Source organism: Salvelinus alpinus, chromosome 15 (assembly GCF_045679555.1).
Source record: "Salvelinus alpinus chromosome 15, SLU_Salpinus.1, whole genome shotgun sequence".
Classification (NCBI taxonomy): Eukaryota; Metazoa; Chordata; class Actinopteri; order Salmoniformes; family Salmonidae; genus Salvelinus; species Salvelinus alpinus.
In genome coordinates this window covers 20,992,160-21,013,114 of record NC_092100.1, presented here as the reverse complement: position 1 = coordinate 21,013,114, position 20,955 = coordinate 20,992,160, and the positions used below count along the sequence as shown (strand labels likewise).

The 20,955-nt window shown below is 46.3% G+C and overlaps 1 protein-coding gene across 1 annotated transcript in view; it reads right to left on the bottom strand.

Annotated features, from left to right (window-relative positions):
• The window catches only part of fbn2b (fibrillin 2b), a 94,701-nt gene that overhangs the window by 3,652 nt on the left and 70,094 nt on the right, over positions 1 to 20,955 (bottom strand). Inside the window, exons 26-63 of the mRNA XM_071342880.1 lie at positions 20,274 to 20,402; positions 19,995 to 20,120; positions 19,318 to 19,443; positions 18,992 to 19,114; positions 18,778 to 18,903; positions 18,358 to 18,483; positions 17,587 to 17,709; positions 17,057 to 17,305; positions 16,845 to 16,967; positions 16,479 to 16,601; positions 16,180 to 16,341; positions 15,951 to 16,019; positions 15,715 to 15,840; positions 15,417 to 15,542; positions 15,111 to 15,260; positions 14,900 to 14,971; positions 14,558 to 14,683; positions 14,100 to 14,225; positions 10,859 to 10,984; positions 10,627 to 10,743; positions 10,324 to 10,452; positions 9,964 to 10,083; positions 9,285 to 9,410; positions 8,924 to 9,076; positions 8,684 to 8,749; positions 8,457 to 8,582; positions 7,119 to 7,238; positions 6,325 to 6,447; positions 5,136 to 5,267; positions 4,354 to 4,479; positions 3,969 to 4,175; positions 3,727 to 3,852; positions 3,488 to 3,610; positions 2,246 to 2,362; positions 1,940 to 2,068; positions 1,142 to 1,261; positions 635 to 866; positions 111 to 270 (exon numbers count right to left, since the gene is read on the bottom strand). Of these exons, the coding sequence (XP_071198981.1) occupies positions 111 to 270; positions 635 to 866; positions 1,142 to 1,261; positions 1,940 to 2,068; positions 2,246 to 2,362; positions 3,488 to 3,610; positions 3,727 to 3,852; positions 3,969 to 4,175; positions 4,354 to 4,479; positions 5,136 to 5,267; positions 6,325 to 6,447; positions 7,119 to 7,238; positions 8,457 to 8,582; positions 8,684 to 8,749; positions 8,924 to 9,076; positions 9,285 to 9,410; positions 9,964 to 10,083; positions 10,324 to 10,452; positions 10,627 to 10,743; positions 10,859 to 10,984; positions 14,100 to 14,225; positions 14,558 to 14,683; positions 14,900 to 14,971; positions 15,111 to 15,260; positions 15,417 to 15,542; positions 15,715 to 15,840; positions 15,951 to 16,019; positions 16,180 to 16,341; positions 16,479 to 16,601; positions 16,845 to 16,967; positions 17,057 to 17,305; positions 17,587 to 17,709; positions 18,358 to 18,483; positions 18,778 to 18,903; positions 18,992 to 19,114; positions 19,318 to 19,443; positions 19,995 to 20,120; positions 20,274 to 20,402 (5,009 nt within the window). The remainder of the gene's footprint in view (positions 1 to 110; positions 271 to 634; positions 867 to 1,141; positions 1,262 to 1,939; positions 2,069 to 2,245; positions 2,363 to 3,487; positions 3,611 to 3,726; positions 3,853 to 3,968; positions 4,176 to 4,353; positions 4,480 to 5,135; positions 5,268 to 6,324; positions 6,448 to 7,118; positions 7,239 to 8,456; positions 8,583 to 8,683; positions 8,750 to 8,923; positions 9,077 to 9,284; positions 9,411 to 9,963; positions 10,084 to 10,323; positions 10,453 to 10,626; positions 10,744 to 10,858; positions 10,985 to 14,099; positions 14,226 to 14,557; positions 14,684 to 14,899; positions 14,972 to 15,110; positions 15,261 to 15,416; positions 15,543 to 15,714; positions 15,841 to 15,950; positions 16,020 to 16,179; positions 16,342 to 16,478; positions 16,602 to 16,844; positions 16,968 to 17,056; positions 17,306 to 17,586; positions 17,710 to 18,357; positions 18,484 to 18,777; positions 18,904 to 18,991; positions 19,115 to 19,317; positions 19,444 to 19,994; positions 20,121 to 20,273; positions 20,403 to 20,955) is intronic.

Here is a 20,955-nt window from a genome sequence, read left to right as displayed (position 1 = left end):
AAAAACATACATACACACAACATACACATTTATAACCTGTAGATTTGAGAAGGAGTGAGAGACTTCAAAATAGCAGAAAAAGAGAAGAGGAAAGAGAGTAGCAATAGCACCTTGAGGTCGTTGTCTCTAGCAGCGTGACGTCTGTGTCGGCCCTTCTTGCCGACGTCTCCGTTGATCTTACATTCGTAGCAGGCCTCTGGAGACAAACTGTCCTCATCATCTCCCTCTGAGCTAAACTGGTCCTGGAAGCCCTGACCTGAAATACAATGACTGGGGAGACAACAGAAAGAGAGAGAGATGTCAGGACTCACAGTAGAACTCACAGTAGAACACATTCCTTAACACGAAGAGATACTCTTTCTTGTGGAGAAAATAAGTGTGCCTGTATAAACAGTGTTGTGTTGTATGAGGTTCCAAATACATTTTTGTGCTGTGACCAACCTAAAGCTTTTGAAGTCTTTAAGATATTTTAGATTTTTAAAAATCTTCACCCAATAAGTGAATAAAACCAATGGTTGTAACCAAGACCAAGTTGAGCCATTAACCCATAAGGAATCAGCCACAACCCATTGGGGAAACCCTGGTGTAAGTCAGTCAGTCAGTCAATGTAAGGCTAAGTCTCCCATCCACTCACCCCTGTCCAGCCCTGTAGTACCCTCCAGGACAGCCACACAGGTATCCTCCGTCTGTGTTGGAGCAGCCGAAGCTGCAGGGGTTACTGCCCATGGAACACTCATTGACATCCTGGCACCCACCCCCTCCCAGCTCAAAGTCAAAACCGGATGGACACACACACTTAAAGCTGCCCAGGGTGTTGTAGCAGGAGGCCGAGCCACACACAGACACACCCGAACACTCGTTCTCATCTACAGAGAGAAAGAAAGAGAGAAAGATAGATTGATGGGTCAAAATGAGTAAAAGACAAGCCTAAGCATGATGTGCACACGGTATCAGATTTAGTTGATTGATGCAGATACTTGGTAAATTAGGTCCTGAATTGAGATTATGACACACATAGAGGACAGCTCCTGTGTCTCAATACTGGGCAGTGACATATTTTGTGGCCGTATGCACCCCTTGAAGCAAAAAGTGTTTAAGTAAGTGACTGGTCTTGTGACTGGTGTCCGTCTGTCCCACTCACCCACACACTGGTTCCACTGGTAGTGTTGCACATAGCCCTGAGGACAGCCACAGCGGAAACCTCCCATCATGTTCTGACAGCCGTGCTGACAGCGATGGTTACTACCACACTCATCCACATCTGAAGGAGAGGTCATAGACATGGGGAAGTTAGACATTCCATAAGGCATTTTGGGTTAAAACTTGCAAAAGTTGGTGGAGTGTGTGTGTGTGCTTATGGCGGGGAGTGGAGTGTATGTGTGCTTATGGCGGGGAGTGTGTGTGTGCTTATGGCGGGGAGTGTGTGTGTGCTTATGGCGGGGAGTGTGTGTGTGCTTATGGCGGGGAGTGTGTGTGTGCTTATGGCGGGGAGTGTGTGTGTCTGCTTATGGCGGGGAGTGTATGTGTGTGCTTATGGCGGGGAGTGGAGTGTATGTGTCTGCTTATGGCGGGGAGTGTGTGTGTCTGCTTATGGCGGGGAGTGGAGTGTATGTGTGTGCTTATGGCGGGGAGTGTGTGTGTGCTTATGGCGGGGAGTGTGTGTGTGCTTATGGCGGGGAGTGTGTGTGTCTGCTTATGGCGGGGAGTGTATGTGTGTGCTTATGGCGGGGAGTGGAGTGTATGTGTCTGCTTATGGCGGGGAGTGTGTGTGTGCTTATGGCGGGGAGTGTGTGTGTCTGCTTATGGCGGGGAGTGTGTGTGTCTGCTTATGGCGGGGAGTGTGTGTTTCTGCTTATGGCGGGGAGTGTGTGAGTGTGTGCTTATGGCAGGGAGTGTGTGTGTGTGTGTCTGCATGCGTGCTTGTGTGTTGGATCCTTACCTTCACACTCCAAGCCAGTGGTGTCCAGAGAAAAGCCTTTCCCACAGTCACAGTTGAAGCTGCCGGGAGTGTTGACACAGGAGGCTCTGGAGCCACACACACTGTTCTGCCCATTACACTCATTGTTGTCTACGAGAGATGAAGATACACATTCATGAGATTTCATTCCAAAAAAATGTTGGGTTCAAATTAAGTGCAAGTGAGGTGCTTAGGGGAACTATCAGCTCTAAGTCTAAGGGTCCTTTAACTTTTCTAGGTAGTAGAATTGTCCAAAACAAAGTGTGTATCTTGTTCATGGCCACTCACCGATGCAGGCGGTCTGGTGCTGGGTGAAGCCTACAGGACACTTGCATGTAAACCCTCCGATGGTGTTGACACACAGGAACTGACAGTTGTGCTGCTTGGTGGAACACTCATCCAGATCTGGAATTGAGGGGTAAAAATATGGATTTGTTAATATATTGCGAGCCTACCAGACGAGCTGAATGTCTTATATGTTCGCTTCATGAAAAGCAACACCGAACCATGCATTAGAGCACCAGCTGCCCTGGATGACTGTGTGATCCCGCTCTCCGTAGCCGATGTGAGTAAGACCTTTAAAGAGGTCAACATTCACAAGGCCGTGGGGCCAGACGGAATACCAGGATGTGTACTCAGAGCATGCGCTGACCAGCTGGCAAGTGTCATCACTAACATTTTCCCTGACCCAGTCTGTAATAACTTAATGTTTCAAGCAGACCACCAAAGCCCCTGTGCCCAAGAACGCCAAGGTAACCTGTTTAAATGACTATCGCCTCGTAACATTCACATCTGTAGCCATGAAATGCTTTGAAAGGCTGGTCATGGCTCACATCAATACCATCATCCCAGACACCCTGGACCCACTCCAATTTGCATACCGCCCCAACAGATCCACAGATGACGCAATCTTTACTCCACTCCACACTGCCCTCTCCCACCTGGACAAGGGGAACACCTATGTGAGAATGCTGTTCATTGACTACAGCTCAGTGTTCAACACCATAGTGCCCTCCAACCTCATCACTAAGCTCAGGTCCCTAGGACTGAACACCTCCCCCTGCAACTGGATCCTGGACATCCTGGACAAAGATTTGGCATGGGCCCACAGATCCTCAAAAAGTTCTACAGCGGCACCATTGAGAGCATCTTGACTGGCTGCATCACCGCCTGGTATGGCAACTGCTTGGCGTCCGACTGATAGGCACAACAGATGGTAGTGTGTACGGCCCGGGACATCACTAGGGCCAAGCTCCCTGCCATCCAGGACCTCTATAGCAGGCTCCAGCCAACCAAGTCATAGACTGTTCTTTCTGCTACCGCATGGCAAGCGGTACCGTTGCACCAAGTCTGGAACCAACAGGACCCTGAACAGCTTCTAACTTTTCTAGTGTTAGCATTTTTCTATTATTTCAATTTTTTTCTCTTTACATTGTTGACAAAGGGCCCGTAAGTAAGCATTTCACTGTTAGTCTACACCTGTTGTTTAAGAAGCATGTGACAAATAATATTAGATTTGATTTGACCCACCTTTGCAGGTCTTTCCGTCAGGCTGCATGGTGTATCCTCTGGGGCAGGAGCACAGGTAGCTGCCCTCTGTGTTCTTACACAGGAAGTTACAGGGCTTGGGAGATGCGGAACACTCATCCATATCTGAAAAAACAACAGGAAACAGTAGTAAGTAATATGATCAGAATGAGGGCCATTTCTACCCCGGGGCAGGATGGTTTGGTCCAAGGCCCAGTAAGAGAGAGAGAGATGGGTCATACCAATGCAGGAGGTGCCGGTGAAGTCGGTGGTATAACCCACGTTGCAGTGGCAGCGGAACGATCCGATGGTGTTGATGCACTGGCCGTTCTTACACAGGTTTGGCATCACTGTGCACTCATTGATGTCTGCAACAACAGTAGGCAAGGAGGTTAGACAAACACACACACACACATCCCTATCTCCTTTAACATTTACTATCACCCTTCCTCAACCCATTCTCACATCCTCTCCCCTCTCTAACCTCTGCCGTCGGTGGTGTACCCGGGTCCCAGTGGGCACATCCTCTTGTACTGCACTGTGCCAGGCAGAGGGCATAGCTCACACTGGGGTCCCCAGCCACGTCCGAGGTTGCAGCAGCACTCAGATTTGGTGACACTGTTCCTGTTGGTGGAGCCCTGCTGACACATAGTCTGGAGCACCTCGGTGAAACAGAAGCCCTGTCGATTATCTGTATGGGTGGAGGGAGGAGAGAGAGATGAGTCAGCAATATGCAGGAGCTGTATATCAAATGTGTGTGTGGAAGGGGTGATTCATTCTTTCATTATTTTGTTTTGATGTGGTTACATTGAAATTGCATGGATGGGTTGTGCATCCTTCTGCAGAATCCTTTGAGGTGATATGCTCACCGATACACTCCGTTCCGGTGGAGCTGGGCTGGAAGCCCTCATTGCACACACAGCGGTAGCTTCCCACTGTGTTCTCACAGCGCCCGTTCTTACAGATGCCAGGCTTTGCACGACACTCATTCAGGTCTGCCAGGGGGAGGAGGATGAAAGATGAGAGGAGAGGAAGATGAGAGAGAAGAGAGGGGGCGAAGGAGAAGAGGAGAGGAAGATGAGAGAGAAGAGAGGGGGCGAAGGAGAAGAGGAGAGGAAGATGAGAGAGAAGAGAGGGGGCGAAGGAGAAGAGGAGAGGAAGATAAGAGAGAAGAGAGGGGGCGAAGGAGAAGAGGGGAGAAGATGAGAGAGAAGAGAGGGGGCGAAGGAGAAGAGGGGAGAAGATGAGAGAGAAGAGAGGGGGCGAAGGAGAAGAGGGGAGAAGATGAGAGAGAAGAGAGGGGGCGAAGGAGAAGAGGGGAGAAGATGAGAGAGAAGAGAGGGGGCGAAGGAGAAGAGGGGAGAAGATGAGAGAGAAGAGAGGGGGCGAAGGAGAAGAGGGGAGAAGATGAGAGAGAAGAGAGGGGGCGAAGGAGAAGAGGGGAGAAGATGAGAGAAGACGAGTGTGAAATAAAATGTAATCATTTTCAAGAAGTGGCCTACTTCTCTCCTGCAGTGTGTGTGTCTTTGTGTGTATATGTGTGTGTGTGTGTGTGTGTGTGTGTGTGTGTGTGTGTGTGTGTGTGTGTGTGTGTGTGTGTGTGTGTGTGTGTGTGTGTGTGTGTGTGTGTGTGTGTGTGTGTATGACTCACCCATGCAGCCCTCTCCGTCAGGTCTGCGCTGCATGCCAAGGGGGCAGATACACATAAAGGTGCCAATCAGGTTCTTACAGGACATGCCCTTGGACTCACAGTCATCCAGCCCCTCTGAACACTCATCCTGGTCTGGAGAGAGAAAGACGGAGAGAGTGAGAGATAGAGAGTGAGATATAGAGAGAGTGAGAGATAAAGAGTGAGAGATAGAGAGTGATATATATATAGAAAGATATAGAGTGAAATATATATATAGAGATATAGAGTGAGATATAGAGAGTGAAAGATAGTGATATACTGTATATATATAGAGAGAGAGTGAGATATAGTGAGAGTTAGAGATATTGAGAGAGTGGGTGAGAGAAAGAGAGAGAGAGAGAGAGAGAGAGAGGCAGACAGAGAGAGAGAGAGAGAGAGAGAGGCAGACAGAGAGAGAGAGAGGCAGACAGAGAGAGAGAGAGAGAGAGAGAGAGAGAGAGAGAGAGAGAGAGTGGGTGAGAGAAAGAGAGAGAGAGAGGGAGAGAGAGAGAGGCAGACAGAGAGAGAGAGAGAGAGAGAGAGAGAGAGAGAGAGAGAGGCAGACAGAGAGAGAGAGAGGCAGACAGAGAGAGAGAGAGAGAGAGGGAGAGAGAGAGAGAGAGAGAGAGAGAGAGAGAGAGAGAGAGAGAGAGAGAGAGAGAGAGAGAGAGAGAGAGAGAGAGGCAGACAGAGAGAGAGAGAGAGAGAGAGAGAGAGAGAGAGAGAGAGAGAGAGAGAGGCAGACAGAGAGAGAGAGAGAGAGAGAGAGAGGCAGACAGACAGACAGACAGACAGACAGAGAGAGAGAGAGAGAGAGAGAGAGAGAGAGAGAGAGAGAGAGAGAGAGAGAGAGAGAGAGAGAGAGAGAGAGAGAGAGAGAGAGGCAGAGAGAGAGAGAGAGAGAGAGAGAGAGAGAGAGAGAGAGAGAGAGAGAGAGAGTGGGTGAGAGAAAGAGAGAGAGAGAGAGAGAGGCAGACAGAGAGAGAGAGAGAGAGAGAGAGAGAGACAGAGAGAGAGAGAGGCAGAGAGAGAGAGAGAGAGAGAGAGAGAGAGAGAGAGAGAGAGAGAGAGAGAGAGAGAGAGAGAGAGAGAGAGAGAGAGAGAGAGAGAGAGAGAGAGAGAGAGAGAGAGAGACTCCTGTGTGGAGGTAGGTTATGGCGCGTCCCCTCACCTCTGCACATGCGGTGGTCGTCTCGCAGCACGTAGCCCGAGGGACACATGCACTCGTACGAACCAAAAGTATTGACACAGCGGAAGGCACACAGCAGGGGGTTCAGAGAACACTCGTTGATATCTGGGGAGAGAGAGAGCGAGAGAGAGAGAGGGAAAGAGAGAAAGGGAGAGAGATGAGTACATGAGCATTCTATCATACAAGACAAATTGTAGAATCTGGAGTCTCTTGTCAAAGACTCCAGCCACCCTAGTCATAGACTGTTCTCTCTGCTACCGCATGGCAAGTGGTAGAGCAGAGCGCCAAGTCTAGGTCCAAGAGGCTTCTAAACAGCTTCTACCCCCAAGCCATAAGACTCCTGAACATCTAATCAAATGGCTACCCAGACTATTTGCATTGCCCCCCTCTTTTACGCCGCTGCCACTCTCTGTTGTCATCTATGCATAGTCACTTTAATAACTCTACCTACATGCACATATTACCTCAATTACCTTGAAAAACCGGTGCCCCCGTAGATTGACTCTGTACCGGTACCCCCTGTATATAGCCTCGCTATTGTTATTTTACTGCTGTTCTTTAATTATTTGTTCCTTTTATTTCTTATTCGTATTTTTTAAACTGCATTGTTGGTTAGGGGCTTGTAAGTAAGCATTTCACACCTGTCTACACCTGTTGTATTCGGCGCATGTGACTAATATAATTTTGATTTGATGGTATATCATAAGCATTTGTAATTTTCCATGTATAACGTTAAGTGGAAGGTCAAAGGTCAGTGTTTATATGATGTCAAATACCTTCACAGGTCATCATAGGTCCGGGTTCGAAGCCTTCATGACAGGAGCACTCAAAGCCTCCCAACACGTTAGTACAGGTCCCGTTACCACAGGGGTTCCCTATAGAGCACTCATCAGTGTCTGGGGTGGGAGAGGGAGGAGGGGAGGAAGAGGAAGGAGGGGGAGGAGGGGAGGAAGAGGAAGGAGGGGGAGAGGGAGGAGGGGAGGAAGAGGAAGGAGGGGGAGAGGGCAGTAATGTTAATTCATTTGGCCTCAGGTATTATGACCTCTGACAAGAATGTCCTCTTGAAGGACAGTAAATGTAATCATCAACATCATCGGTTTATCTGTAAAAAATTGTAACCTGCACTTGTAGGCTGATGACTGTCGTGTAAGTGGACACCCCCACGGTAGACCAGGCTCTTTCTGAGCTACAGTCTGCATTCATTTCTTTACAGAAAATCTTTGTTGTACTGAAATTGGTGCTGAATGCAGTTGAAACTAAGTGTATGTTGTTTTCCAGAACATTTAAACATTTATCTGATGATTTAGGCATATGTACTTTGGACGGTGCCCACATTAATTATGTCCCTGCTTATTAATATCTGGTCATCTGGATAGACGAAAAGCTGTCTTTTAAAAAGATATTGATGAGTTAGTTAATAAGTTGAGAATAAAAATGGACTTCTTGTATAGAAATAGCTCATGCCTCTCGTTAAATAGCAGAAAGCAAATCATTCCGATCTTCCCAGTTCTAGACTATGGTGACATCATCTATATGAATTCAGCTGCCACTACATTAAAGCCTTTAGATTCAGTTTATCACAGTGCACTACAGTTTATTACAGGCGACAGGTTCAGTACACATCACTGCATTCTGTATCAGAAAATTGGCTGGCCATCAGTGAAGTCACGTAGGTTGATTCATTGATACCTTTTTATGTATAAGGCTCTCTTACAAAAACATCTGCAGTACCTAGCTAACATCATTGCTAACCTTTAGACGTACATGTTACCATACCCGGTCTCAGGGATGGCTAACTCTGGAGACCTCTTTGTTAGGTAAATCAGCTTTTAGTTTCTTTGCATCCCACGTATGGATCAATCTACAGAGTTCCCTACAACTAGATGTACCGGTGCCTCTCGGGCAGTTCAAATTGTTGATTGGGGACCTCTTTGCTGAGGAATGTGATTGTTTCTCTTAAGTGTATTTTGTAATTTTGTATAGTTGTATTATGTTGTATTTGTCAATTGTGTAAATGCAGGACTCCCTTGTAAAATAGACATTGGTCTCAATAGGACCCCCTGCTAAAATAAAGATAAAAAAAAATCTTCATCCCCCAATAGGGATCAGCTCACCAACACAGTTGACCCCGGTGTAGTCCAGGTTGTACCCGAAGGGACACTCGCAGCGGAACGATCCATCCGTGTTGATACAGACACCGTTCTGACAGACGCCTGGGTTGTCCAGACACTCATTCATATCTACAGAAAGACAGATGAGGACAGTTTATTGACCAGAGAGTTTTGGCATGGGGTCATCAAAGAGCTGATACAGTTGAGGGGTGGCCCAGTCTGTCACTCACCCTCACGGGCGTCCCCTCGTCCAGGCAAGGCTCCATGGCCGTAGGGACACAGGCTGTCAAAGGCCGCTGGGGAGACAAGGAGACAGAGGTCAGAGGTTAGATCTACGGACTGATAACAAGACAGGATCATTTTGGTTTAGCTCATATCAACTGGCTTGAGTTGAAGAATGCATTTTTATCACTACACTGACTGGAAAAGTACTGTGTGTGTGTGTGGAACGTGTCGTGTGTGTGACTCACCCTCGCTCTCGCGTGGGCACAGCTCGCAGGGGTCTCCCCAGCCCTCGCCTGGCATCTTGCTGCAGCAGCACTTGGCCTTGGTGGTGTTGAAGGCTTTGGGTACAGAACACTTGCCAGACTCAAAGCGGGTGAAGCAGAAGCTCTCTCTAGTATCTGCAGGGGTTGCAAACAACCAAGTCAGGAGGAGAGTAGACAATTGACTACCACCAGTGAGGCTGAGACAGTATAAAAAAGGTTATTACTTTTTGCCCACACTAGAAAGAACACAAGTGCTGTGACTAACAAATCTGAGACTATATTTCCACAATTGTACTCTCTAACATAGCCATTTAGTGACTACTTGCAGGGTTCTCTCCCTCACCAAAGCAGCGGCGTCCATTGTCAGACAGAACGAAGCCATTCTGGCAGATACACTGGAAGCTTCCTGGGGTGTTGGTGCATGTGCCAAACTGGCAGATATTTGGCTCCACCTCACACTCGTTGATATCTGGGAGTAGAGAGGGAGGAGAAGAGGGATGACAGGAGGGAGAGGGGATGAGTTTCAAACTCCAGGGCCAGATGGTGTATGGGTGTATGTGTGTGTATAAACGTGTCACCCCAACAGTGCACAAGGCTATACGGCCGTTACACATACGGCTGTATGTGTGTGTGTTGGACCAGATGGATGGTCATTGACACCCTGATGTGTAGTTGTGAGCATATTATGGCTCTAGCTGTGTGAGCAGGTGGGATCAGTATGTACAGAAGTCATGGAGTCATGTTCCTTGTGTGTGTGTGTGTGTGTGTGTGTGTGTTGGACCAGATGGATGGTCATTGACACCCTGATGTGTAGTTGTGAGCATATTATGGCTCTAGCTGTGTGAGCAGGTGGGATCAGTATGTACAGAAGTCATGTTCCTTGTGGTGGTCCTGTGTGTGTGTGTGTGTGTGTGTGTGTGTGTGTGTGTGTGTGTGTGTGTGTGTGTGTGTGTGTGTGTGTGTGTGTGTGTGTGTGTGTGTGTGTGTGTGTGTGTGTGTGTGTGTGTGAAGGAGACTCCTACCTATACACTGGTCGTTCTGGACCTCGTATCCAGCTGGGCAGATACAGCGGAAGGATCCGTCCAGGTTCTGACAGATTCCAGGAGAGCAGGTCCCAGGAAGACTCACACATTCATTGATATCTGACAAACGACAGCGGTACACTCCTCACTAGAAATACCCTACAGCTCACACACACCAACGCAGGATCAGACATACATTAAAACAAATACTTGATTTAGCTTGGAGTTTGCACTTTTTGGACTATTCCATTGGTTCCATTGTACAGGGCAAACTAATGCAAGCGTGGGTCAAGTATTTTAAATTATTTGACATAGAATATGTATTTGCCCCTGGTCTGCCTGGAAGTTGACTTGACTTACCAACACAGTTCTTTCCGTCTAGGGTGAGTTCGTAGCCTTCCTGACAGAGACACTGGAAGGAGCCCAGGCCGTTGATACACTGGCCATTCCTACACACCTGACCCACCAACGCACTGCACTCATCAATGTCTGGAAAGTGAATAGAGATAGTTTGATTTCATCTAATCATTCAAAATATGCTTCAAACATTTCTCCTTTACACAATTGAAAGTGTTCCTTTTAACATTTAGCCTGAATTATTCCTAAAGGGTGGTAATATAATTATTTTCCAAGATGTGCGCTGGGATGTGATCGAGTACGTACCCATGCAGTCATTATTGTGCGTGAGCTCGAAGCCAGAGAAGCAGAGACAGTTGTAGGAGCCCACTGTGTTCTTACAGGTTCCGTTCCCACACGGCTGTCTGTCACACTCATCAATATCTGAGATGGAGAGAGACCAGGTGAGACTGAGATGAGTTCATTGAAACCAAACTATAGAGGATCTACTGTGTCTGCTATTGTAAGACTATTTAGTTTACTGGGACTCTTTACTTACCCATGCACATGGTCTGGTCGGCGGTGGCCTTGAATCCGTTGTGACATAGACAGCGGTAGCTGCCCTGGGTGTCGATACACTCTCCGTGGCTACACACGTTAGGGATCTCCTGGCACTCGTTACGGTCTACACACATTAGGAAGAGAAGATTCATTGATTCATATATCATACACACTTTTTAGTTAATTTGTAATAAATTATCTAACTAGGAAGTTCCATGGAGATCAATAATCGGTTTTCCAAGGGAGACCAGGCCAAGAAGGCAGCTCCAGCATTAACTAACGTACTCGGAGAAATACATTACATGGGTCATTCACTTTGATATTTTAAGTAGAAATTCAGCACCAATATTGAATTTTAAAAGCATGTTATATATTGAAGCTCCCTTTAATATAGACCACATGGAGAATTCAATACATCTGGTTTGCTAAAGTGCCAAAATTCAGCATTGACTTCTAGGAAGATTTTAATCCACTTTAACCCCAACATTTCTCCAAGTTTTCACCATCTTTGTAAATCCCTAGTTATTTTGTTGCTTTGACAAAGTCATTTCTAAAGATAATTATTTATTTCATGTGATTAGTGATAAATGTACGTCTGTCCCTCATTTTAAGGTCAACCCTGTTACGTGAACTCTCATTTTAAGGTCAACCCTGTTACGTGAACTCTCATTTTAATATGGTGAAACTATTATTTTATTGTTTATCAAAAGAAACATTGGACATTTAAGGTTCTATTTTATTAACAAACCTAACCCAATGGTAAATCTAAGCGCTGACGATAGGGCTATAGATCCGGGGGTGTGTCAGAAACATTTGAGCTATTATCATTGCAGGAATTATGAGCGCAATAGCTGGCGGTGACGCGAAAGGGCTGGGTTTTTATGAATAAATCAATTATAGGTGTGACGAGGGCTTGGCCACTCACTGGCCAATCAACGAGTTTCATGGCTTAATACTGCATGCCGTTGTCTCAAGTTCTGTAAGTTATTGACGGTCTTTGCGTTGTCATCAACTCCAATTCGGCTGCATGGGGGCACCGAATATTACCTTCCTAGTCCATTGTGGATTGATACAGTTTATTAAAAGGGGATGCTTCCAAACTTGATCTTTGGTGATGAAAGCTTTGGTGATTAAGATTTGATTCAAAGCGGTCTCACGAGCAAAACCCTTTATGATAGTGTTGACTACTTAGCAAATGCATTGGGCAGAAAAAAACTGCCTTCATTGACAGGAGGGGAGGCTCTGCTTGGTTTGTGATCAAATGAAATGGGAAAAAAACAATTGTTTTTTATGTTTCTTAATACAAGGTTTACGGGCACAAAAAGAACATCTCTCTTGTTCCATGAGCGTATGGGCACTGTGCGTCACGGCTGGATAGGCTGCGCTTCCGCTGTCAAAATCCATGCTATAACCAACCAGGTTACCACTAAGACCAGCTTTTGGTTGGTCTTAAATAACCCAACAGCGCTGCCTGAAATTGGCACTTTGGCACGTTTTGCCACCCCTCACACCTAGCGCAAGCCAGATCATATAAGACAGGTACATTTCCAATCCTAGCGCTAGGATTCAAATACAGAAAAGCGCCATCTTAAACAGGTCGAAATCGCAAACTAGTGTGCGTTTGACAATTGCGCTGGCTCCACGCCAGCGGAAAATAGAACCCCTAATAGTAAAATCATAGTGTAAAAGCAGGTTATTCTTTTTGCACATTTTCTGGTGTTTTGTGGTGGAAAACTGAGCGGGTCGAGCAAAACATGTCAACCCTGTTACCCATAGATAGACATGCTAGAAATGTTTTAACAATAAAAATGAAATTGCCACTCCCTGTTGCACACAACAGGCTTCCATTATTCCTCCTGTCACAAGGGGATTTATGGCCGATTTAGATCAAAGAATCCTCAACCCTGTTACGGTCAACCTGTTAAGATCTAAATTCTTGGCCCCCCTTAAATCTGGTGTCTCCACTCTTATTACTCAAAGAAAGAGCCTTCAACTATAAGGTGCTTTTTTGAGCTCTCCTAGCTTTGCCGTTGAGGAACTGAAGCAAGCACATTTGTAGTTTTTTGTTTGGAACACAGCCCTGAATCCCCAACATCACAAAATTACTGTTGTTGTTCACGCAATCCAAAAACGGTCCATTATAAATCCCAATCTGGGTCAGGTGGGCATCACTTGAAAGCTTATTCTATTGAAAACATGGCCAACTAAGTTATAAAATACGATATTATAGTGTTAGGCTTTCAAAAAGCACTTCAGACAAACAGATTGTAATTTTGGTATGCATAGAATGCAGTCATGAGTGCATTCAAGTGTATGTTCCGTGGCTAATTTTGTTCACAATATGACAGACAAAGGCTCATTATGTTCAGGACAACCCAGGGTATAACTCATGTCATCCTTGTAACTTTGGATCAAACATAGACATCATAAATGTTGATACTGTAAATGACATGAGTTTTAAAATATGGAAATTTGAACTGCACATTTGGACTCATGGGTGTGTGGTTTACTTGTATGACATCAAAGTGGTATTTAATATAATACCCAACATCTCATCTTTCAGATCACATCGACTCCTCTCGATTTACAGCATTTCCCTCACTCAGACAATAACACATGTGCAAAAGTAGCCCAATTAGCAGGAGGGATGGGGCATCTTCTTGTCACGTCAGGTGCTCAAGTTTATAACAGCTGTCAGTCAAAACCCATACAGCGTTGTGAAGCGGAGAACCTGAGGTCTGACGTCATGTATAGCATGTAACTGTACAGCCACTAAGCTCTGACGTCATGTATAGCATGTAACTGTACAGCCACTAAGCTCTGGCGTCATGTATAGCATGTTACTGTACAGCCACTGCGTTCCAATTAAGGTGCTTATCGATGACAAAATCTGCCATTTTCAACATATAAGGGCTGACAGGGGCTGTGAATAGGAAGGGCTAGGCACTTACTAAAATATTGATTTAACCTTTTTCATTTTAACATTCTCTTAATGACAGAATGTTAAAATTAGGTGAAATCAAACTTTTTTTCTGACAAATTCAGACCTCAAAAGGCACCGAATCTCAGTGTGTTTTCCCATTGACTAATAAACCATCTAACTCTCATACAATTACCTCTCAACAAGGAAAATCACTGTAGTACACGTCACTCATTAACCATTAACATATTCCCTCCAACCCCCTATTGTTCTGAGATGGTAAATTCCTGCTGCCTCTGGGCACAGAGTCTGGACTCACCCACGCAGGCCCCGCTGGGGGACAGCTTGAAGCCTGGCGAGCACTCGCAGCGGTAGCTCCCTGGGATGTTGATACAGTTGGCGTTGCGTTGGCACAGGTTGTCTCCACTGTTACACTCGTCAATATCTGGAGGGAAGAAAAACAAGAGCGGGCAACCGTCAGTCACAGTGGTCATAACTGTCTAGTAAAAGCCCAGTGTGAAGTCATTCAGAAGCTGAGGAGGACCAAACAGAACAGTGACAAGGTTGCTGGTTTGAATCCAAGCAGACTAGGTGAAAAATCTCTTCATGTGCCCTTGAGCAAGGCACTTAACCCTAATTGCTCCTGTAAATCTCTCGGGATAAGAGTGTCTGCTAAATGTAAGCGATTGTTTTGTATGTCAGAGATTATATATAGACTGAGTGTGAGTATGTGTGTGAGTATGTGTGTGAGTAGTTGCGTGTGTGTCTGAGACTTACCTTCACAGATGAGCAGTATATTGTTATAGCTGAAACCCATGGGACATTCACAGCGGAAGCTTCCTATCTGGTTGATACACACTCCGTTTGCACATATCCCCGGGATCTCACGACACTCATCAATATCTGCAGAACAATACAGAAACATCATGCTATGTTAGCTACTCTTTCACTCACAAAGCCCCTTTCTACTCGAGTAAGTCTTCAAAAGCACGATTTACAATAGACACAGACATAGTGGTACCATAAAATTACAATAATGACGACAATATTGATCAGTTTATGTGTTGAGCAAGCAGTAGGCCATTATGACCTATTTGATCTTTGACCTCATGACCTTACCGATGGGCTTGCCTGTGTGGATATCTATGATGAACCCAGGAGCCTGGTTCCCACACAGTAACTGGTACTCCGCTGTGGGAGAGGACAAAACAACTGAGTGAACTTATGCACCAAGAACATATTAAGACCATATTAAGAACATATTAAGAACATATTAAGGGGCTGTACTGAAAGTGTTGGAGATAATATGTCTGCGTGTGTTCCAACTCACAGGTGGCAGGGGTAGGGCAGGCTTCACAGGGCTTGTTCCAGGCCTTGCCCACGTTGTAGGCACAGCAGCACATCTTCTTGGTCATGTTGAACGACAGCTCGTTCTCACACGTGTCGTTAAAGTTGCGGTAACACACACTCTTCCTCATATCTGTGATGTCACCAGAGAGAGAGTTGAGAATGACTCACCATAAATACACAACTCAATAACTGTTTAGAATCCATGATAGTTTATAAACCATTAGTAAACTGTTTATTCACATATATACAGTACTGTATATGCACCACCCAGTGTGGTCTGACTCACCCATGCAGTTGTTTCCTCCGTTGACCTGCATGTACTCAGGAGGACACACGCAGGTATAGTTCCCCAAGGTGTTGTAGCAGGTACCAGGGCCACAGATTCCAATGTGGGCTGTGCACTCATCAATATCTAGACACACACAAATAGACAATATAGACGGTTACCCACAGTACCTACATAATACCCCTCTAACTGTACAGTACTGAATAAGTACCCAACTTACAGACAGTACAGACATAACAGCTACCCCTCTTACAGACAGTATTGACATCTGACCACTCTGCGACCTTTGCCCTCTTACCCTCGCAGATGCGTGTCTCCTCGTTGAGGTAGTAGCCTGCAGGGCACTCGCACTGGAAGCTGCCGAAGGTGTTGGCACAGTTACCACCCTGGCACAGGCCTGGCAGCTCCTGACACTCATCAATGTCTTGTGGGGCAGAGAGAGTCCGGTTTAGTTTGTTGGGACATACTCCAATGCAAACAGAGGAATAATAAGATCAGGACGAGTAGAAGAATAGGACAGAGAGGATGTCTTACCTTCTAGGATGACAGTGATGGGGTTGGGTCTGAAGCCCTCTCCTCCAGGACACAGTGTCTTGTACTCAGCTATAGACCAAAAAATACCACGAAACATCAAACTAGCACAACATACCCTCAAAAACACAAGTGGAATTGGGCACGATTAGCTCAGATAGGTTTTCCCCCGTATTTTTCAAAAAGAAAATGTCTGTCATGTTTTGGTTCGACCAAGCTTTATTGTACGTACTGGAGTTGATTGGGGGGCAGAGTTCACAGGGGTTTCCCCAGGCTCCTCCCAGGGAGCAGCAGCAGGAGGCGCGGGTGACGCCCACGCCGATCTCAGCGCTGCAGGAGATGCCCCCGTCGCCGCGAGCCAACGTATCCAGGAAACAGTTGCCCACTCGCGTGTCTGAGAGGAGGGAAAGAAACTATTGTTACACTTACACCCATCAACACCTTCTGCCAATCATTCATTGGCTGAGGTGTCTTCATCTCCATGGCTACGAGACATTAGCATTGCTCTGATACCAGTTGTCTAGTACTTACCCACACAGCCCACTCCAGTAGGGTTGAGCTCGAAGTCAGGAGGGCAGTTACACAGGTAGCTTCCGGGTGTGTTCACACACAAGCCATTGATGCAGTTCACAGGGTCCGCACACTCGTTAATGTCTGGAACACACACGCACAGAGCCAGAAACACACACTTTATGACCAACACTAAATAACACATAGAGTCACACACAAACACTTTAACACGACACATACACTCGATGAAAGCTATGCTCTCAGACTGTGAAAGGACTTGAGGAAGCAGAAAGACCCCTGTTAATATGTGGGATGCCAGATTGGGTTGGTATAGAGTGATGCTTTGGCAGAGTTGTCAGTGTGTGGTAGAGGGTGTGTGTTTCTCACCAGTGCAGTTTCCTCCGCTGCGGTCCAGCTCGTATCCGTCGTCGCACACACACCGGAACATCCCCGGTAGATTCTGACACGTTCCAAACACACAGATGTTCTGGAAGTTACATTCGTCAATATCTACCGAATGAAAACACAGAGAGGATCAGTCAGGATCTATGGTGATAAAATGAATCACAGGGTGAAAAAGAAGAGTGTGTCATTCTGACCCTGGCATGCCTTGCTGTCCTCGGTGGGGGTGAAGCCCATCTCACACTCGCAGCGGTAGCCCCCCGGAGCGTTCAGACACTGGCCGTTCTCACACAGGTTCACGTTGTCAGCACACTCATCCATATCAGAACAGGAGAAGCCGTCCCCGTTGAAGCCCTCCTTGCAGGCACAGCGGTAGGAGCCGGGGGTGTTGACACAGTCTGCATTGAGATTGCAGTTGTGCTCCTCAGTGGAACACTCATCCACGTCTATGGGGAGAGAGAAGGGTCAAACAAGAGTGGGGTCACAGTCAGGGTCAGCCATTATCAATGGAGACCCTGGAGAAATTAGGGTTAAGTGCCTTCCTCAAGGGCACATTGGCATATTTTTCACCTCGTCGGCTCTGGGATTCAAACTAGCAACCTTTCAGTTACTGGCCCAACACTCTAACTGCTAGGCTACCTGCCGCCTAGTGGTCACATCTCCTGGTCATAGAGAGCTGAACAGAGGAATTTGTTTTCCCCCCAGGCCAGCACTATAGTGTACTCACCTACACACTTGATGCCGTCTCCCACCCATCCGTCACGACAGCGACACTTGAAGCTCCCGGGAACGTTGAGACAGGCAGCATGCATGTCACAGTTGTGAGCCCCAATCTCACACTCATCGATATCTGGAAGAAATAAGAGAGAGATCAATAGAGGAAAATACATCAAATGTTAGTTCCTCTCTCCTTCTGTCTGTACCCTGGTTTATACCTCACAGTCTCTACCCTGGTTTATACCTCACAGTCTCTACCCTGGTTTATACCTCACAGTCTCTACCCTGGTTTATACCTCACAGTCTGTACCCTGGTTTATACCTCACAGTCTCTACCCTGGTTTATACCTCACAGTCTGTACCCTGGTTTATACCTCACAGTCTCTACCCTGGTTTATACCTCACAGTCTCTACCCTGGTTTATACCTCACAGTCTGTACCCTGGTTTAGATAGTGTTTTACAGTAATATCCTTGCTGTTACTACCAGTATGTGTGTGTAGCCCATGGTGCTGTGTGTGTGTGTGTGTGTGTGTGTGTGTGTGTGTGTGTGTGTGTGTGTGTGTGTGTGTGTGTGTGTGTGTGTGTGTGTGTGTGTGTGTGTGTGTGTGTGTGTGTGTGTGTCTGTGTGTCTGTGTGCATGTGTGTCTGTGTGCATGTGTGTCTGTGTGCATGTGTGTCTGTGTCTGTGTGCATGTGCGTGTGTGTGTGTGTGCATGTGTGTGTGTGTGTCTGTGTGCATGTGCGTGTGTGCATGGGTGTGTGTGTGTGTGTGTACTGTACCTGTGCAGCCGGTGGAGCCCTTCTTAACAAAGTACCCCAGCTGGCAGTGGCAGATGAAGGATCCCTTGGTGTTCTCACAATCTCCATGTAGACAGATGTTAGGGTTCAGCTCACACTCATTCACATCTGGACACACAGACAGCAACACACACACAGAGGAACATGAGTTAACTGGTCTTGGAGAGGGGACAGAGAATTTTGTCTAACAGGGTCAAAGAGAGAGAGCGAGACAGAGAGAGAAACGAGGAGAGAGAGAGATAGGAAAAGAGAGAGAGAGAGTTGGGGAGAGAGACAGAGAGAGAGATACAGCGAGAGAGAGAGAGGTGGGGAGAGCGAGAGAGACAGAGAGAGAGATACAGCGAGAGAGAGAGGTGGGGAGAGCGAGAGAGACAAAGAGAGCAGGAGAAAGAGAATAGTCACCGATGCAGGTCCTCATGTCCATGGAGGCCATGAATCCGTCGTAGCAGAGACAGCGGTACTCTCCAGGCACATTGGTGCACTGGCCTCCATCACAGATATCAGGGCTGTCCTCACACTCATCTATATCTACACGGGTGTGACAGAGTGAGTGTTAACATGACTTCTTTCCATGAGTGTGTGTGTGTGTGTGTGTGTATCCCAGTGACATACATACCAGCGCAGGTCCTGAGGTCGGGCATGAGAGCGTATCCCTCACTACAGCTGCACTCGTAGCTGCCCTCTGAGTTGGTACAGTGTGTGTCACAGCCTCCGTTCATAATGGTACACTCATCAATATCTGCAATCAGATGGGTTACAGGTAAGTATAGACACACACACACAAACAAAACTCAAATATTGCCTTTTCTGATATGAAAAAATTATCAGAAAAGTCTGTTAATGATCATTTTTGTAACTTACTTATGTCAGGTATTTCCATACACTGAAGTATGCCCCCCCCCAAAGACAAGTGATGACATGTCTCAGTCAGTGGTCACTCACCCACACAGCCCTGTCTGTCTGGTGTAACCTGGTAGCCCGTGTCACAGGAGCACTGGTAGTTCCCCACCATGTTGACACAGTGGCCGTTCTTACACAGGTTGTCACTCAGCTGGCACTCGTTCACATCTGGAAACACACAAAGAGGACATGACAGTCAGCTTAAATCAAAGGAACTAGCTTCCACAGTAGACAACATAGAAAGTAGTAGAATATCTTGAGATTACTTTTATGGAGTAGGGGTGTTAACCCCGGTGTCCTGGCTCTATTCCCAAGCTGTCCCTCATACCATCACAGTCACCTAATCATCCCTAGTTTACAGTTGGCTCATTCATCCCCTTCCTCTCCCCTGTAACTATTTATAACTACTATTTTCTCACCTGTAACTATTAATTTACAGCAACTAGGTTGTTGTTGTAAATAAGAATATGTTCTCAGTCAACTTACCTGGTAAAATAACAGTAAAATAAATAAAAACATTTTAAAAACGGTGTTAATGTCTGGTTAACTTAAAAATGCATTCCAGATGACTTTGGGATGATGTAAAAAAAAAAGAGAGAAGAAAACTGTGGTGTATAGTGTCTCATATTCTAGGTGTGTGTGTGTGTGTGTGTGTGTGTGTGTGTGTGTGTGTGTGTGTGTGTGTGTGTGTGTGTAATGTGGATGGATATATGACCTACCTTCGCAGGAGGAACCATCGGGATTAAGCTGGTGTCCGGGGGGACATTCACACTCATAACTCCCCTCTGTGTTCAGACAGGTGCCTCCTCGACACAGCAGAGGGTTCCGCTCACACTCATCAAAATCTGCAGGGGAGAGGGGAAGGAAGAGAGGGAGGACGATAGAGGGACAGAGTGCAATGAGGTCAGCTGTCAAAAATGACTTGCACAGAGGATCTCTGAGTAAGTTCTCCCACTCAGCTAGAGAGCAGTGTGTGCCTGTTTGTGGGCATAACTCACCCATGCAGTTCTTCATCATCATGAAGCCACTTTCATAGCCCTCAAAGCATTCACACTCAAAGCTGCCAGGGGTGTTCACACAGGTGCCGTAGCCACACAGGTCCGGAGAGATATGACATTCATCAATATCTGAGACACAGAGACAGAGGAGAGACAGGCAAGTCAGTTAAGAACAAATTCTTATTTTCAATGACAGCCTAGGAACAGTGGGTTAACTGCCTGTTCAGGGGCAGAACGACAGATTTGTACCTTGTCAGCTCAGGGATTTGAACTTGTAACCTTTCGGTTACTAGTCCAACGCTCTAACCACTAGGCTACCCTGCCGCCCCAGTTGAAGTTGGAAGTTTACATACACCTTAGCCAAATACATTCAAACTCAGTTTTTCACAATTTCTGACATTTAATCCTAGTAAAAATTCCCTGTCTTTAGTCAGTTAGGATCACCACTTTATTTTAAGAATGTGAAATGTCAGAATAATAGTAGAGAGAATGATTTATTTCAGCTTTTATTTATTTCATTACATTCCCAGTGGGTCAGAAGTTTACATACACTCAATTAGTATTTGGTAGCATTGCCTTCAAATTGTTTAACTTGGGTCAAACGTTTCAGGTAGCCTTCCACAAGCTTCCCACAATAAGTTCGGTGAATTTTGGCCCATTCCTCCTGACAGAGCTGGTGTAA